The 18,742-nt window shown below is 39.1% G+C and overlaps 1 protein-coding gene across 3 annotated transcripts in view; it reads right to left on the bottom strand.

Moving 5' to 3' along the window:
- The window catches only part of nkain4 (sodium/potassium transporting ATPase interacting 4), a 121,295-nt gene extending 102,810 nt beyond the window's left edge, over positions 1 to 18,485 (bottom strand). For 2 of the 3 annotated variants that reach the window (XM_061904156.1, XM_061904157.1), the window contains exon 1: positions 18,163 to 18,484. In XM_061904156.1, the coding sequence (XP_061760140.1) occupies positions 18,163 to 18,216 (54 nt within the window). In that variant the 5' untranslated portion in view covers positions 18,217 to 18,484. Of the gene's footprint in view, positions 1 to 18,162 lie in introns of all 3 variants that reach the window. The other variant, XM_061904155.1, reaches the window with a different exon arrangement.
- Between the last annotated feature and the right edge of the window lie 257 nt (positions 18,486 to 18,742).

Below are 18,742 nucleotides of genomic sequence, written 5' to 3'. Positions count from 1 at the left end.
ATGTGTTAATAGTCGTTTTTAAAAGGGGAACATTATCACCAAACCTATGCAAGGGTCAATATACCTTGTAGATCATTAAAGTTTGTGTTAATAAGTCTAAGTCTAGGTCTATGCATACCTTGATGTTGGAGAAAAAAACATGTATTTTTTTAACTGATTTCCGAACTCTAAATGGGTGAATTTTGGCAATCAGAACGTGACGTCACCGAGGTAACACACCCGCCATTTTCATTTTCACATTACAAACACCAGGTCTCAGCTCTGTTATTTTCCGTTTTTTCGACTATTTTTTGGAACCTTGGAGACATCATGCCTCGTCGATGTGTTGTCGGAGGGTGTAACAACACTAACAGGGAGGGATTCAAGTTGGACCACTGGTAAAAAATCTGCCGCCAGAACCCCATTGAATTTGCCAGAGTGTTTGCACATTTTATTGGCGATGCTAAGACTGACATGGCACAGATATGTATGGATAACCTGCAGATGCATTTGCAACGATTAAGTCAACGAAATCACAAAGGTGAGTTTTGTTGATGTTGTGGACTTATGTGCTAATCAGACATATTTGGTCGTAGCATGACTGCCAGCTAATCGATGCTAACATGCTATTTACGCTAGCTGTATGTACATTTGAAACTAGATACCCACATTTAATGCGAAACAAACACTTACCAATCGACGGATTTAAGTTGCTCCAGTGTCACAAGATGCGAAAGTCCTGATCGTTTGGTCTGCACATTTTACCGGCGATGCTAATAAGGCAGTCATGCTATGGGCCACTTCATTAGGTACACCCATGCTATGGCCGAATAGCGTCAATAGCTATTCGCTCAATAGCTTCAATTTCTTCTTCTATTTCGTTTTCGCTATCTGCCTCCATACTCTAACCATCTGTTTCAATACATGCGTAATCTGTTGAATCGCTTAAGCCGCTGAAATCCGAGTCTGAATCCGAGCTAATGTCGCTATATCTTGCTGTGGTAACCGCCATGTTGTTTACATTGGCAGCCCTGTATGACGTCACAGGGAAATGGACAGTCGCATCGCAAATAGAGAAAATCAAGAACTTTAAAGCTTTTTTGGGGGATATTCCGGGAGGTGTAAAATTTAAAAAAAAAAACTTTAAAAAATAAAACAAGCCACTGGGAACTGATTTTTATTGTTTTTAACCATTTTGAAATTGTGATAATGTTCCCCTTTAATGAAGAAAAAGATCACAAAGTTTTTAGATATTTGAAAAATTCTCAACAAAGTACATTGTACAATAATCAGCAACAATTGAAAATAGAGTAAAACGATATAATATGAAAAAATATATGTTAATACCAATTAATAATAACCCAGATTAGTTTTTAATGTACACCTTTTTTGATCTTTTTTAAGAAAATTTTATCATAGCAAGTAACACGATGATGTCATGGTCACCACGCCCCTACCATGCCCCCACTGTCACAGGTATTTTGGCAATCTCGGGGAAACCCTGTAATCATTTATTTACAGAAAACCTCTTTACAGTATTTGTGTTGTGAAGAAACAAATTCATGTTTCAACTTCATTACTACTGTGTATTTGGTGTATGGTAATGTTTCCTTGGCAACCCTTACATGGGAAAGAAAGAGGGAGATAACATTAAACGAGACTGGGATCTCAGGTCTCAAGGGTCAAGCCCCTAATTGACCAATGACAGCGAGAGGGCGAAACAACCCACATGCCTATTTTTCCCCCTCTACCTTTCTACTTGTATCCGTCAAGAATGTCTAAAGGATCTGGCTACGCTGATAAATTACTCCCTAATCAATAATTTAAGCATATTCAAACCTGGGATCTCAATGGAGCTGGGGCAAATAGAGAGGTGTGCAGAGCATCTTGCACTACTATATGTTGGGGCTTGAGCATCAACATCAATTAAACATTCAAGCATTGCCTCACATCTCACAGTACACACCGAGATTGCATTGGACTCTCAAGTTAAACAATGACACATCAGGGACGTGGGGGTTGTGTGGGTGGAAGGGGGGCTCCACGAATTTGAGCGTGAGTGAATTTATTATGCAGTCACCTTGCCTTGCGACCTTCGACACAGACACACACACACACACACACATTTCCTAAAACTGTTAACCAATATTGTTTAGTAGCAATGGTGTAATAATGGCAGGACCTGTCTATGGAAGATGAGGATGTTCGCACTTCACAATCAAACGCATCTGGGTCAAAATCACACTCAAAAAGGCACAGTCGGGGTCCCATAAACAGCGCAAAAAGCACACACAAAGACATGCACTCTATGTTAACACTTTAAAAATGGAAAAGACGGTTTCCAGATGAAATAAGACAAGTTCAGCTATTCCAATGTAAACATCACTGCTGACATACTATTGCACGGTGTATTTAAAGTAAAAGTATCCATCCATCCAACCTCTTCTAAATGCTATCATCTCCTGAGAGTCCGATACACAGCTCACGGAACCAATGATAGAGAGATAGATAGTACTTTATTGATTCCTTCAAGAGAGTTCCCTCAGGAAAATTAAAATTCCAATTCCATCAGAAGTGAAATGACTACAGCCATTGGTGCCCACAAACATCTTCTTTAAATTGTGAAAAACCAAAAACTTTGCTGCATTATCCACAATACAATATCAACACCAAGCGTTGCGCTAGATATCCTTCAAGGATCTGTGGAAGGAAAGCGAAAACGAGGTCGGTCCGGAATGACTTGGAGGTAGGGCTGGGCGATATATCGATATACGCGATATATCGCAGGTTTTTTTCTCTGTGCGATATAGAAAATGACTATATCGTAATATTCCAGTAGACGTTCTCATACCATGAATTGATTAACGTGGACCCCGACTTAAACAAGTTGAAAAACTTATTCGGGTGTTACCATTTAGTGGTCAATTGTATAGAATATGTACTAAATATGTACAGGGACGGCGTGGCGCAGTGGGGAGAGTGGCCGTGCGCAACCCGAGCGTCCCTGGTTCAATTCCCACCTAGTACCAACCTCGTCACGTCCGTTGTGTCCTGAGCAAGACACTTCACCCTTGCTCCTGATGTGTTCTGGTTGGCGCCTTGCATGGCAGCTCCCTCCATCAGTGTGTGAATGTGTGTGTGAATGGGTAAATGTGGAAGTAGTGTCAAAGCGCTTTGAGTACCTTGAAGGTAGAAAAGCGCTATACAAGTAAAACCCATTTATCATTTATCATTTAAACTGCAATCTACCAATAAAAGTATCAATCAATCAATCAAAAAAAAAAAAGTTGTTTTTAGCTCCGGGCATTACATTACAGGCTCTCCTCGCTCTTTCCTGTGTCTCCTTCTCACAAACAAGCAGGCGCACATTCTTACACACGTCACATACGTATACGCCCTCGCCCAGCAGAGAGGTAGCGGCGTGGCTAACGTTAGCTGTGATGCTAGCGGGTTGTTGCAAGAGAAAGAAGGTGCGAATCTTGTAACGGAGGAAGAATTAATTCCCACGTAAAACAGCACCGGGTCCATTGTCTGGCGGTGGCTCGGCTTCAAGCGGGAATACGTCGAATAGACAACTTTAATTTGTCATGTGTGGTGCACAAGCGTCGCTACCAAAAGTAGCATTACTGCTAATATGTAGCATCATTTGAAAAGTAACCTGCTAATAACTTGAATAAATACAGTTTTGGTAAATTGACTTAGTTGTGATTTCGTTCTCTGCATGAAAGCTTAAAAGTAGCATATATTAATGCAGTATGAACAAGAATGTTTTAATGTAGACACATAGAATCACCATACTGCTGTGATTATCTGTATCCAGTGTTCATTCAAGGCTAAGGCAAAATACCGAGAAATATATCGTATATCGCGATATGGCCTAAAAATATCGCGTTATTAAAAAAAGGCAATATCGCCCAGCCCTACTTGGAGGGTTAACATCAAAACACGGACAAACATGCCATTCTACCAGCCTCTGATTACCGCCAAAGACCAACAGTGGTGGAAGAACTTGGTGTACTGTATATTTTTTGCTACACCCCTACGATCTTCTAGATCAGTGGTTCTCAAATGGGGGGTACGCGTAGCCCTGGGGGTAGTTAAAGGTATGCCAAGGGGTACATGAGATTTTTTTTATAATATTTTAAAAATAGCAACAATTCAAAAATCCTTTATAAATATATTTACTGAATAATACTTCAACAAAATATGAATGTAAATTCATAAACTGTGAAAATAAATGCAACAATGCAATATTCAGTGTTGACAGCTAGATTATTTTGTGGACATGTTCCATAAATTTTGATGTTAAAGATATCTTATTTTGTGAAAAAATTTTTAGAATTAAGTTCATGAATTCAGATGGATCTCTATTACAATCCCTAAAGAGGGCACTTTAAGTTGATTGTATACTTCTATGTGTAGAAATGTTTATTTATAATTGAATCACTTGTTTATTTTTCAACAAGTTTTAAGTTATTTTTACAACCACTACAAATGAGCAAAATTTTGCACCGTTATACAATTTAATAAATCAGAAACTGATGACATAGCGCTGTATTTTACTTCTTTATCTCTTTTTTTTTCAACCATAAATGCTTTGCTCTGATTAGGGGGCTTTGAATTAAAGAAATGTTCACAGGAGGTACATCACTGGAAAAAGGTTGAGAACCACTGTTCTAGGTCATGGGACAACTACAACTACAACTAAAAATTTAAGGAGCAAGTATTTTTAAACTTGAAATGTTTTTGTTTTTTTCAATACATGCTATTGGCTTAACACAGAATGTGTTACAACTTTCCCACCGTTACAAATTGTAAACAGCTGAACTTTTGTTTTAGGATGCAGCCAATGAGGCTTTCAAGGCTTTGTTTTGGAAGATTTAAGAGGTTGGCTTCCTTGAATTGAAAATAGGTTTCAATGTATTGCATGTATTGTTGAGTGTCATTTGGGGCTTTGCTTGGTTGACTACATCAGTGTTTTAAAACCACAGTACGTGTGTGAGATACAGAATTAAAAGCATTGTGTAAACAAAAGACATGTAACACATGGTGTGTTAGGGAGGTATTGGACCACAACAAGATTCTATCAGCCTTTGCAGTTTTGTGGGTCAGCACATTCTCCTAATAATAGTGGCAAAGCATTGTTATGTTGGAGGGTTCTTCCGGAAAAGAGAGTTTTTTTTCTTGCGTCTATTGCCAAAAATTTGCTCATGTGGAGTTAATTTGGTTTTCTTTCTTGCAAGAATAGCGTGGATTTAGACCAACTCAATGTGTAAATCGTCATGAGATAACTTTTGTTGTCAAGTGGCACTATCATCTCCTGAAAACCAGAACTCTCTGCAGTGGAATCTGATCTCAGGATAGACGTTTTGTAAAACATGCAACAATAATGCACTCATGATGATAGTCCAACTTGAAAATACATACTTTTTGAGGTAATGTGGGTTAAGTTCAAAATTACACTGCATTTATGCTGTTACAACTTTGGAGGTTCCACTGTACTGAAATGTAATGAAACGTTTAGTGGCATGACTGAGGGAAAACTAGGCCAGGAGGCTTTTTTCAGATTTGGCTGATGACTTTCCCACAGCCATCCAAGCGCCCCATTCATTGGTAACCATTAGTTGAGTGGGGGTAGGCGGAAATTGGATGAGCACCAAATTCATCATAACTGATACCCATTGTCTGCATATGCCTAAATTCATACATTACTAACAGGGGAATTCCAGAAAATGTTTAAACATGCTATATGACAAAATAATTTATGATATAAATAATATATTTTAGAACCTGGACCCCTGGAATGGTTTCTTTTTGGTGAATGCTTCAGTAATCCGCTATGTTTTATGGAAATATCTTTAGTAGTTTTAAAGTCATCCTAAAAAAAAGTATCAAATTAAATTAGGGACTTGCCGATTGATGAACTTTTGTGAAAATACATGTGCTTTTTTTTTTTCCGATCACAAACTGTGATACTCTCTGGCTGAGACTGTATTTATTTTTAGTCCCTTGCCTGACAAACATCTATCATCTAATTGCATATCACCATACACAGTGTAGAGCCGCTCCCCTGAGCTAATAATAATCACCTCCATTTCAGCAAATAAACTGCATTTCTTAGTATCTTAAGTATCATTATCAAGTGTCATTATCACTGATTGATGAGGATAAACATGTCAATACCAATGATAATAATCGATACTGGAGTGATTCGGTCGATATTATCATTTGCACAAAAACATGTTGTTTTTTTTTGTGTTAATGTTTACAATCACAGAGAATAATTTCCTGGACATGGGAGGACTTTGAGGGTAAAAACCAAAGGATATAAATGAGTTGGCGATAGTATCTTTTGCTTTTGATTAGTTATCATCTCCTATTGACTTTGTTTTGCTCCAACAATTTTAAGTAATGAAATAAAATAAACAAACAAATTTAAATAGTATGTTGATGTTGTTAATAGTGAATTCACGATAAATCTTTTTTTTTTTAAATACTCGCGATCCAAACTGGCCGATCCTATTCACAAATGTTTGGTAAAACCCGAATCGAAAACATAAACAAAGGGATAAAAATATAATAATATAACTTGGGGACACAAAAATTATACACACAATCCGCCGGTGTTTCAGTACAAGAAGTGCCTTTGTGTGGTAAGATGTTTCTTACATACCCAAACAACATATTCAACTGCCTCGATGAATCTGATAGGCCTGTCCTCTTCAATCTGCCAAAAGTTGAATTGTACAAACAGATTGTTTCTCTTCAAAGGCTATGAATCATAGTCCAGAGTTGAGTGAACCAATTACTTTCTTACTCCCAGTGGTCTGCCTACAAACATCCACTAGACTGTGCTGTGGAAATACAGTTAGTTATAATGATCACACATGAATATGACAGTCAAATTGAACGGTTCATACTTTTACCACTTCAGATTTCACACTATTTCCAAATATATCAAGTTTAGCTATTTGGGCTGGATAGCGGCAGTAAGTCTAACACCCTAGGTGCTCCGCCTGAAAGCATGGGATGTTTTGTCATGGTGCGACTTGCCAGCTTCTGTGCTTTATCTTAATTACAGCAGCCTAATGCACTGATATCAGTTCATTATCAAGGGGCTGGGCAATATATGAACGCGGTTGCCAGCACACATGAATTCAAACCGACAAGGCAGGAGGGACAAAATGTTGACTGACATCCAAAATTCCTCATGAATATTCAACGAGAATTATGAACATTCTATTGAGCAAACCAGTTAGCAGTAGAAGCACGTTGTAGAGGGACCTAAAGAGCCTAAATCTCTTGTAATGTGTGGGAGATGACAACCCGCCAAAGGATAATGTCTAGCCTTTGAGAAGAAACGCTAGTATCTACTGCTTGCTGAAAAACTTTCCCTGGAAGCACTCATGTTGAACCCTCTTGGAGGCTTCACTACAAAGTTAGTTTTTTTTCTGTAGCTATTGTATGCCATCAAAAGTCGAGTAAAAGTGGGCAGTGTGATGCAAGATAACACACACACTGTCTTTGAGGGTAGTTTGACTCCTTAGAAACATTGACTCCTTCTCCTTGTCAACTTTATTTTACATTTCCTTCGTCTTATTGACTCTTCTGAAGCTGCATTTACCCACCTTTTACAAAGAAAAAGCTTTACTCAAATGCATAAGTCGCTAATTGAAGTCGCGATGACAGCTGGGTTTTTCCCTCTGTGGCTGCAACAACCTTGAGGAGGAGCCTGTATGCCTGACTGTTGGGCTTCTGGCATTTTCACAGACCCTCTTCTCCTCTGAGAGGGTAATCTGGGCACACTTGTCATCTAAAATACAACACATTTTGCGAGTGTGCGTACCCAAAATGCTTCCCCTCCTCTGATAGAACAATTCTCGACTCCCAAGTGATGCAATGCTTTGATCAGCAACTCCATTTGGCTATTAGTGAGTGACTCCAGCTTTATTGATACTTACACCAATTCGCTTAATAACTTGTATCTCTCCTTGAAGCAACTGTATCACTAATCTCATTTGTTTATGTTGTTCAGTTCTGTTAGCAACACAGCACAGCAGCTAGCAATAGCTCCTCTTTGCTGCTCGGTGTGTCAAACTAAACGTTTAGCTACTCCGCGGCTTAAGCCCCGTTTACAAGTTATCCAGGGTAAATCCCACCTAACCTTATCCGTGTCCACACACACACAATGGTTGTTTAAGACCCCCTCCGCCCCTCAGTCAGTCGGCATAACGCGACCTAATACGCATGCGCGCCAAATGTGCATGTCATAGTCACCGCCAGTCTTGCTTTGAGTGCAAGTTCTTGAATTTAACTTCTCTGAACAAAATCCAGTGTTGTGGTATTTCAATTAACTGGAATCCAATGTGCTATGGAGCCCTATTGTAGTGAATCTCTGAGCCGTCATAAATTATTTAAATCTTTATTGGACACGAAAGTACACAACATGACAAAGGACATTCGACAACAATCAATCTAAGGATCTAGAGGGAAAGATATACAACGATCGGACAAACTCAAGACAGCAAACAGAGAACTAAATACACTGTCTAATTAGATAACTGAACACATCTGGACTAAACACAAGAGGAAGGAGAGAGTGGATTGGAGTAAAGCAGGGGCAGTGCAAGACATAGGTGCAACCAATAATACTAACAAGCACACGGGGAACACAACTAGACTAAAACATCAAAAGAATAATACAAAACAAAATAAGCCACGACCCGAGCAATGGATCATGACATGTGTTTGCTTGAGTCACGCTGTCACATTTTCATGACACCGTTAGAATGTGTCATCAACATATATCAACATGATACAACAAAAGTATTAAAAGCTCTATCATTAGCCACATTTAATCATTTATATTGTATATCGTCTGTATCGCCCAACCCAGTATGCATAAGTGTATAGCTAGACTTTTCTGAAGACCCAACATGATCAATACAAAGGGCACCTTCGTTAATCAAGGGTCATCATTTCTCCTCATTCAACATCACGGCCACTTGCTGATGTTCACAAAATGTCCAATTGAAACACTTTCATGCCAGGTCATTTTTATGTAACAACCAAGCCGCTGAGACTAAAGTAGCTCCTTTGAGTACAAACAGAACAATCAAGCAAAGCCAGTTCCCTGCCAGCACTATAACCACTTTCTGGGGTTCTGACAACTAGACAGCCCTGCTGTCTGGAATAGTTAGGCTGCGGAATGGAGAGGGAACCGGGGCGTTTCGATCAATACAGCCTCATTATCAGCTGCTTTCCATCCTGGAGAGAGAATCTCTGCGCTGATGAGGAAAGCGAACCATAATTCAATTAGATGATGGCCAAGATGCCGAAAGAGGTTTGATACAAGCTTTCAGCCAAGATAATTAGCACACACGGTGTTTCACGGGGGCTATTTTTATATCTGAGAAGTAAGGCTATGTTGTTTTGTTAATGGCACTTTTTGCCTATAATAGACTGGGAATAATGTTGATTATTGACCATTCATACATTTAATGTGGGCCCCACACTGCATGTGTGGCTTGTTCGGTAGAGCGACAGTGCCAGCAAGTAGAGGGTTCCAGGTCTCTTTTGCACCATCCTAATCAATGCCGTTGTGTCCTTGAGCAAGACACCTTATACTCACCTGCTCCCAGTGCCACCCACACGGGTATAAATGCAGTTTAAAGATGTATAAATGGTTTCACTATGTAACGCGCTTTGAGTCTCTAGAGAAAAAAGCGCTATATAAATTCCATTCACTTCCCTTATATTCATATAGATAGATAGATAGATAGATAGATAGATAGATAGATGGATAGTACTTTATTGATTCCTTCAGGGTTCCTTCAGGAAAATTAAAAAATATTGGGCTTTGTGCCGACAGACTCAGAGCTTTTGTCTACTTATATAAGCACACACACAGCTACACGAATGCATGTTAAACCTTGTCACATTTTGAAAGGTCACGTAAGTAGGGTTTAACACAACCCCTCTTTGTACGGTAGTTTAAAGTCGTCAAAAATGTGAAAGTGTACATGTGTGCGTTTCTGCAGACAGGAAGAGTGAAGTCATCCAGAAATAGTGCCGGGGGGAAATAAAGCTGTTTCCTGCAGTCTTCAGGGACTTTTTACTTTGGCTCGCTGACAGCTTTATAAACCTCTTAAAAAATGGTCCTTCTCTCTAATGAGGTCTGAAGTCTGAGTGGAGGGTACGAGGGGGAACAGGTGTGTCCGTAACGGTGGGTTCATAGACGGTGTTTGCGTGAGCTAACCAGGAGTGAGTCTCTATCATTTTAATAAGCTGGGCGATCTAATCTTTACGAACCCCAACAGACTTTCCGATGCTTACAGAACTAAAAGGGCACAAACTGTGTCACACATGCACAAGGTTTAGCAAGGTTGGCTCTAAAAAAACAATACTGTTATACCTCATCCTAGATGCTTAATTAGTTCTGTGACAGAGTTCTTATAACTCAAAACACTTGTATCTGAAATTGTTTCTCACTATATCCATCCATTTTCTACCGCTTATTCCCTTTTGGGGTCGCGGGGGGCGCTGGCGCCTATCTCAGCTACAATCATATAATTAATAGAAATCAATTGGTGTTTGACCCTCCAAACCAGCACATTTCTTACATGTACAGGCCCTTTAAAAACAAAAACTAACTTTTGGCGAAATAAATATTGAATAAAAACAATACAGTATTATATAGTATAAACAACAATGGTAGATTTTGAAGTAATGTAACGAGAGTGGACCGCAGTCAAACAAACACACCATCAGCAGCTTTTCTATATTTTCATGTTCATCCACGATTTAGTCGGGCAGCACAATTTTGAATAAATACCTAATTGCGATTTTTCCCTCCAAAATTGCGATTGTGATTCTATTTGCAATGTTTATACTTTTTACATATAAATGCATAAAACTGAAAAAATAACGAGTAAAGGAAACTGTGTTAGTTTCAGACTGTCAATCTATATATTCTTGTCTCAAGGTGCCACATATAAGAACAATATGCAATAATTTACTTTAAAATATTTGGCTTTGTGCAGACAGACTCAGAGCTTTTGTCTACTTCATATCCTAAAGGGGAACTGCTCCTTTATTTTGTTATTGCCAATCATTTACAATCCTGGTTTTGTTTTTTATGCATTCTAAATAGTAAATGAATGTGATCAAGTCTGCTTAGAATGGAGCCTATAGGAGTCGCTCTATTCTGACTATAAAAGCCTTTAAAAAACATTGTAACACCTCCATTATAGTTTTATATACATAATCTAAGTATATATGTAATGTAGTAACAGGCACATTTATAATAGGACGTAATATTTACGTATTTTTCTAATTTTAAGCATACGTGACGCAGTAATTTAAAAAATGCATCAAACTTTCGCATTTTTCTTCAACATCACTGATTATTACTCGCTGCAAACGTCGAGCCAACAAACATCGTAAAACATCACTTACTGTCCAACGTCTGCTGTCATTTCAATGCCGACGGATAAAATTGTGTTACATTCCCGTTTAGATAAAGAATTACTCATAGTCCTTGCAAAGAAAACAAAGGGTAGAACCAAGCGTCTTTTTGTGTCTTTCGCCATTTCCAATTTCTAATTTCTAAATTGGCTGTCAGAGTGTACCAACTTTTCGGATTTTGTCCTCATCCCTCTATCAAGATGAGTGACATTATTTCTGATCTGTAATAAACTTAAACGAGCACCGAGGTGAGAAAGCAGCTCGCCAGGCGACAATGTCAGCATAACCACACAAGCTAATGATCATGCCGCTATAACCAGTTAGTCTGCGTTAGCGCTTATAATAACAAGATCACTAATACTGTGTTAATATTCAAGTCACAAAATGTAAATAGAGTTATGTTGGCGCTTATTTAATCTGTTATTTTTCAGATATTATGGGCGAAATAGTGGAGCTCCCATTGGCTCTATTGCAGTGGTTCTTAACCTAGTTGGAGGTACCGAACCCCACCACTTTCATATGGGCATTCCCCGCATCCTTCTTTAGTGAAAAATAAAATGTTTATTTTTTTCAAATTCAAGACAAAGTTATCTGCTTCTTTTTTTTTTACTGGTGCACAAAATGAACCGTGCGTTAACATCACATTGTTCAAAGAACCAAAACGAACAAAGTGCATGAACTCACAACAAATTACACTCCTGAAAATCAGATGGAAAATTAGAGGGAACATTGTTTGGGGGTATCCATAATAAGCCGATAAGGAGAAGTTTGTATTTACACGATGAGTCGGGTGTGTCTTGCCCTCCGCCGAACCCTTGAGGCCGACTCACCGAACCCCTAGGCTTCGATCGAACCCAGGTTAAGAACCACTGCTCTATTGTAAGCAGACTTGTATTTATAATGTACATCCATCTTCATGTCTTCCATAATGATTGTGAACAATAGGCAAAATTTTATAAAAAAAAGTGCAGTTCTCCATTAAACTGAATAAATAATCAATAAAAACTATACAGTGTTAAGAATGTAATGTAATTTTTACTTTAACTGTAACTTTAATATTCCTGAAGGAACTCTCGTGAAGGAATCAATAAAGTACAATCGTTCTAATCATAATTTGAGTTACCATTTAAAAAGGATATAAATCTTTATTTCTCATTATTGTATAATTGCTTACCATTGTACTGTAATTGGGAGATAAATAAATGTGTTATCCGAAATAAATAAACAAACAAAAAAGTAAAATGGACCCCTGCCTGTAAGCAAAGTCGGACGTTGTCTTTTTGTTTGCTGCCATCACCGCATTCTCACTCCTTCGTCCGTGTTGAGGCACATATTGCCCATTTGATTTGAAGCTGAAGTACTCCCACAACAGGACATTTAGCTTTCTAATCATATTTTTTCCTCCTAATGTTTGTTACTTTACAAAACTATTCATGAGCGAGTCGCGAGGCTCTCTGTACGTGCGTCCTGTGTGTGTAAAGCTGGCGATGTCGCTGAGTCGCTCTCCGCCCACCGAGACAAAGATTGTGGATGACTGAAAAGAGGGCTCACTGCATTCAGTTAATGCTACTGTTAAATAAACATGCTGAGGTGCTGAGCGCAATGTACTCTCTCCCCCTGTTTAAAACGAGAGACAAAGAAACGCATGACTCAACCATTCTGATTGGCAAACATGTTTGTCACTCAAATCTAATTCAAAAACAAAACCACAATTTCTTGCGGTTACGTTTTCGCACTACTTAAAACCTTGATGTACGAAGCCCGTTTCCATATGAGTTGGGAAATTGTGTTAGATGTAAATATAAACGGAATACAATGATTTGCAAATCCTTTTCAACCCTTATACAGTTGAATGCAGTACAAAGACAAGATATTTTTATACGAAGCCACACTGTTGTAACACGTGACTTGGCATTCATTGTTTTGCTGAAAGAAGCTGGGGCGTCCATGAAAACGTTGCTTGGATGACAACATATGTTGCTCCAAAACCTGTGTGGACCATTCAGCATTAATGGTGCCTTCACTGATGTGTAAGTTACCCATGCCTTGGGCACTAATATACCCCCATACCATCACAGATGCTGGCTTTTTAACTTTGCGCCTATAAAATCCGGATTGTTATTTTCCTCTTTGTTCCGGAGGACACCACGTCCACTGTTTACAAATATAATTTGAAATGTGGACTCGTCAGACCACAGAAAACTTTTCCACTTTGCATCAGTACTTCTTAGATGAGCTCGGGCCCAGCCAAGCCGGCGGCGTTCCTGGTTGTTGTTGATAAATGGCTTTCGCTTTGCATAGTAGAGCTTTAACTTGCACTTACAGATGTAGCGACCAAGTGTAGTTACTGACAGTGGTTTTCTGAAGTGTTCCTGAGCCCATGTGGTGATATCCTTGACACACTGATGTCGGTTTTTGATGCAGTACCGCCTGAGGGATCAAAGGTCCGTAATATCATTGCCTACATGCAGTGATTTCTCCAGATTCTCTGAACCTTTTGATGATTTTACTGACCGTAGATGGTAAAATCACTAAATTCCTTGCAATAGCTTGTTGAGAAATGTTGTTCTAAAACTGTTCGACAATTTGCTTACAAATTGGTGACCCTCGCCCTATCCTTGTTTGTGAATTACTTAACATTTCATGAAAGCTGCTTTTATACCCAATCATGGCACCCACCTGTTAGCCTGCACACCTGTGGGATGTTCCAAATAAGTGTTTGATGAGCATTCCTCAACTCTTTCAGTATTTATTGCCACCTTTCCCAACTTCTTTGTCACGTGTTGCTGGCATCAAATTGTAAAGTTAATGATTATTTGTATAAAAAAAATGTATCAGTTTTAACATCAAATATGTTGTCTTTGTGGCATATTCAAATGAATATGGGTTGAAAGTGATTTGCAAATCATTGTATTCCGTTTATATTTACATATAACACAATTTCCCAACTCATATGGAAACGGGGTTTGTAGATTTGATGTTGATTAATCGTGCAGGCCTACTGTTTAGATGTTTTTTTAACATTCTTAACGGACATTAGTCTCATTCTGCTTCAGTATGGTGCAGACCTGCAGTGACATTCAAATTGCTTTGGTCAAATGTTTGATGATTTCTTTCTTTAATTCAGCTTCTTCTCAGCATTGTGCTTCATGCCCACTTTCTTTATTCCCATGGGGAAAAAACAGTTATGTAGATCTCTAGCTAATGCTAATAACCCCTTAAAGTTTAGGTACCACAGTATAGTCTTAATGAAAATCGTATTGTGTCTCAGTGGCATGACACAGTGGAAGAATGCATTGTGTTAAAGAAAATACTACTCGTGACAAAAGAGAAGCACTTTGATTGACTTTAAGGAGATTTTTTTTCTCTCTATTTTAAAACACTTCCTTGTCATTTACATAAACATATAACGGTGGTTCTTTGGTCCAAATTGTGCATGGATTATGTCTTACAGACCATCTTCAAACCACTTTCTGACCATCTCTTCAGGGTGCGCCCTTCTTTGGGCGTTCTTATTTATGTCCCTCCACTTTGACGGTGTCTTCTCCTCGTCAGCTATCAGGGTTTCCCACACATTCATTTATTTGCTGCGGCCCGCCACGAAAGAGTTACGGCCGCCACAAATAAAAATTGAAAAAAATAAAATAAACATTTTTTTTTTTGCCCCCGGCTTTTGAATCGCTCGACTGCTCATAAACGCAATGGGACTCTGTCTGTGAATGGAGCTTGTAGTTACATATTATATAAATATGTAAATATTATATAAATATGTATATAAATATGTACATAAAGTGTTGTAATTATATTCCAACTCCGCGTTCTTCTAGGTCATCGCCGCCGCCGCTGCCACCCATTGGCCCCCAGAACATTTTTATTGCAAATAAAACTTAATGTTTGAGGGAGTGCTTTCTGAAAAGTCTCTCCTTTAATATCATCATAAAGAACAGTGAGTCAGTGGGAAGCCTGGTGACTGTGCACCAGTTCAATAAATGTCACAGACTGACGAATCAAAATCCCTTGAAATGATCGAAAACTGTATCTTTATTGTGTAGCTGAACGATTCACTAATTTAAAATTTTACACAATGACATGCAATCTGATATATTTAGCACCACAAATACAATTAAACTGCATATTTTAATCGGCAGCACAACTTTTAGCAGGGGTCAGGAAGCGCGAGAATATATACTGTATTTTTCAGACTATAAGTCGCAGTTTTTTTTTTTATAGGTTGGCCGGGGGGGAGACTAGGCAAAACAAAAACAAAAAAAACAATATATATATATATATATATATATATATATATATATATATATATGTTTTGTTTTGGTTTTTTTTTTATTAATTTATTTATTTATTTTTTATTTATAGTTTGGCCAAGTCTCACCCCCCGGGCCAAACTATAAAAAAAAACGGCAACCTATAGTCCGAAAAATACAGTAACCCTAATTCTTGAGACTTTGCACCGGCTCCCTGTTTTCTTTTATAAAAATGTTTTTAAATGTTGCTGTTTGGTTTTAAAACTTTGCATGGACTGGCAACTTATTATATCTCGGGACACATCCAAATTTACACTCCTGGGGGCGCTCTGAGGTCCAAGAGCCAGCTCCAGCTAGTGGTGCTCAAGACAAGACTTAAAACCAGGGGAGACAGGGCCTTCTCTGTGGTTGGACCAAAAGCTCTGAAAAATTCTGCCCCTCCATGTTGCAACTGCTCTCACAGTGGAGTGTTTTAAGTCTCGTTTTAAGACCCACTTTTATTCTCTGAGCTTGTGTGGTCCTCTGTTATTTTTAAATTGTTATTTCAATTTATTATTTCAATTGGTTTTACCCTTTAAAATCCATCCTTCCATCCATTTCCTACTGCTTATTCCCTTTGGGGTAGCGTGGGGCGCTGGTGCCTATCTCAGCTACAATCGGGCGGAAGGTGGGTTACACCCTGGACAAGCCGCCACCTCATCGCAGCCCTTTAAAAATCTTTTTATTAATATTTATTTTTATGTTGTTTTTATATTTATTTTTTTAGTTTTTATTCAGTCATTGGTGGAGCCAAGGACAGTATTTGAATCGTGTTTTTAATATGTTTGTGCGGCATTTTTTAAACATTTTTGTTGTTTAAATGTTCTATATCGGTGGTTCTCAAATGGGGGTACGCGTACCCCTGGAGGTCCCTGAAGGTATGCCAAGGGGTACGTGAGATTTTTTTTAAATATTCTCAAAATAGCAACAATTCAAAAATCCTTTATATATTTATTGAATAATACTTCAACAAAATATGAATGTAAGTTCATAAACTGTGAAAAAAATTCCAACAATGCAATATTCAGTGTTGACAGCTAGATTATTTGTGGACATGTTCCATAAATATTGATGTTAAAGATTACTTTTTTTTGTGAAGAAATGAGTGGCCTAGAGTGTCCGCCCTGAGATCGGTAGGTTGTGAGTTCAAACCTCGGCCGAGTCAAACCAAAGACTATAAAAATGGACTCATTCCTTTCCTGCTTGGCACTCAGCATCAAGGGTTGAATTGGGCGTTAAATCACCAAAAATGATTCCCGGGCGCGGCACCGCTGCTGCCCACTGCTCCCCTCACCTCCAAGGGGGTGATCAAGGGTGATGGGTCAAATGCAGAGAATAATTGCGCCTCACCAAGAGTCTGTGTGACAATCATTTGTACTTTAAGTTTAAAATTAAGTTCATGAATCCAGATGGGGCTTCACGGTGGAAGAGGGGTTAGTGCGTCTGCCTCACAATACGAAGGTCCTGCAGTCCTGGGTACAATTCCAGGCTGAGGATCTTTCTGTGTGGAGTTTGCAGGTTCTCCCCGTGAATGCGTGGGTTCCCTCCAGGTACTCCGGCTTCCTCCCACCTCCAAAGACAATGCACCTGGGGATAGGTTGATTGGCAACACTAAATTTGCCCTAGTGTGTGAATGTGAGTGTGAATGTTGTCTGTCTATCTGTGTTGGCCCTGCGATGAGGTGGCGACTTGTCCAGGGTGTACCCCGCCTTCCGCCCAATTGTAGCTGAGATAGGCGCCAGCGCCCCCCGCGACCCCGAAAGGGAATAAGTGGTAGAAATGGATGGATGTAATCCAGATGGATCTCTTTTACAATCCCCAAAGCGTGCGCTTTAAGTTGATGATTACTTCTATGTGTAGAAATATTTATTTATGATTTAATCGTTTATTTTTCAACAAGTTTTTAGTTCTTTTTGTATCTTTTTTTCCAAATATTTCAAGAAAAACCACTACAAATGAGCAATATTTTGCACTGTTATACAATTTATAAATCAGAAACTGACGACATAGTGCTGTATTTTACTTCTTTATCTCTTTTTTCAACCAAAAATGCTTTGCTCTGATTAGGGGGTACTTGAATGAAAAAAATTTTCACTGAAAAAAGGTTGACAACCACTGTTCTATATAAATAAAGTGGCTTAGATTGGAATATCCTGCTGTATGATGACTCATTACACCTAAGCGTCACTCTTTGTGACACAACACATTTGTCCTCATAACAGCAAGCCACTTGAAAGAAACTAAAAAGAAAGTTAAAAGCAGGACAACGTATATGTGCGTGAATAACTTTTACTGTCAAGTTTGCGCCATCAATGAACCCAGTAAAGGAAATCATCAATTTAAACGGAAAGGTTCTAAAGGTAGACACTGCTTCCCAATGTACGTGAAAGATAGAAAAGAAGACACAAATGTAACTCACCAGCTGTAAGGTGCAAATAAAAATAAGCGTGCACCGCCCGCTGCAGCAGCCCATTGTGTCCGTAATGGCAAACAGAGAAGCGCTCTGAAAACCCGCTCAGATGAGCTCCTATAACGCTCAATCTTGGTTCAGTAACCGGACTCTCATGGCTTTGTCTTCCCCTCCGGCGTTGTCTTGGACCACAGACCGCCACAGCGTCGTGCTAAGCGGTGTAAGTATAATATGTTAGCTCCTCTCGGCTCCGGCCGGACCGGTCTCTGCTCAGCTTTCCAACCACTGGCTGGCAGACGGCGGGACTCAGCCGGTAGATGAAGGAAGAGGGCGGTGTTGTGGACACGTCCACCCGGGGGCTGGGATCAGGCTCGGGGGCGTCCCCTGCGCTCCTTCAGCTCTGGGTACGAAGGTAAACAGCAAAAGTTCTCGCGTGTATATTTTAAATTGTTACAACTAACGCAATTTGTATTCGACTTGGGGATTTGGGTCTTTTCCTTTGATTCCTTCATTCTGAACTTTTGGCCTTTAAAAAAGTAGTACAGTACAGGACAAAACTGACAAAAGTGGTTGGACCATTTGTAAATTA

This window comes from Nerophis ophidion, linkage group LG06 (genome assembly GCF_033978795.1).
Source record: "Nerophis ophidion isolate RoL-2023_Sa linkage group LG06, RoL_Noph_v1.0, whole genome shotgun sequence".
NCBI lineage: Eukaryota > Metazoa > Chordata > Actinopteri > Syngnathiformes > Syngnathidae > Nerophis > Nerophis ophidion.
The sequence above is the reverse complement of the archived record's forward strand: the minus strand, read 5'-3'. Positions and strand labels throughout refer to the sequence as shown.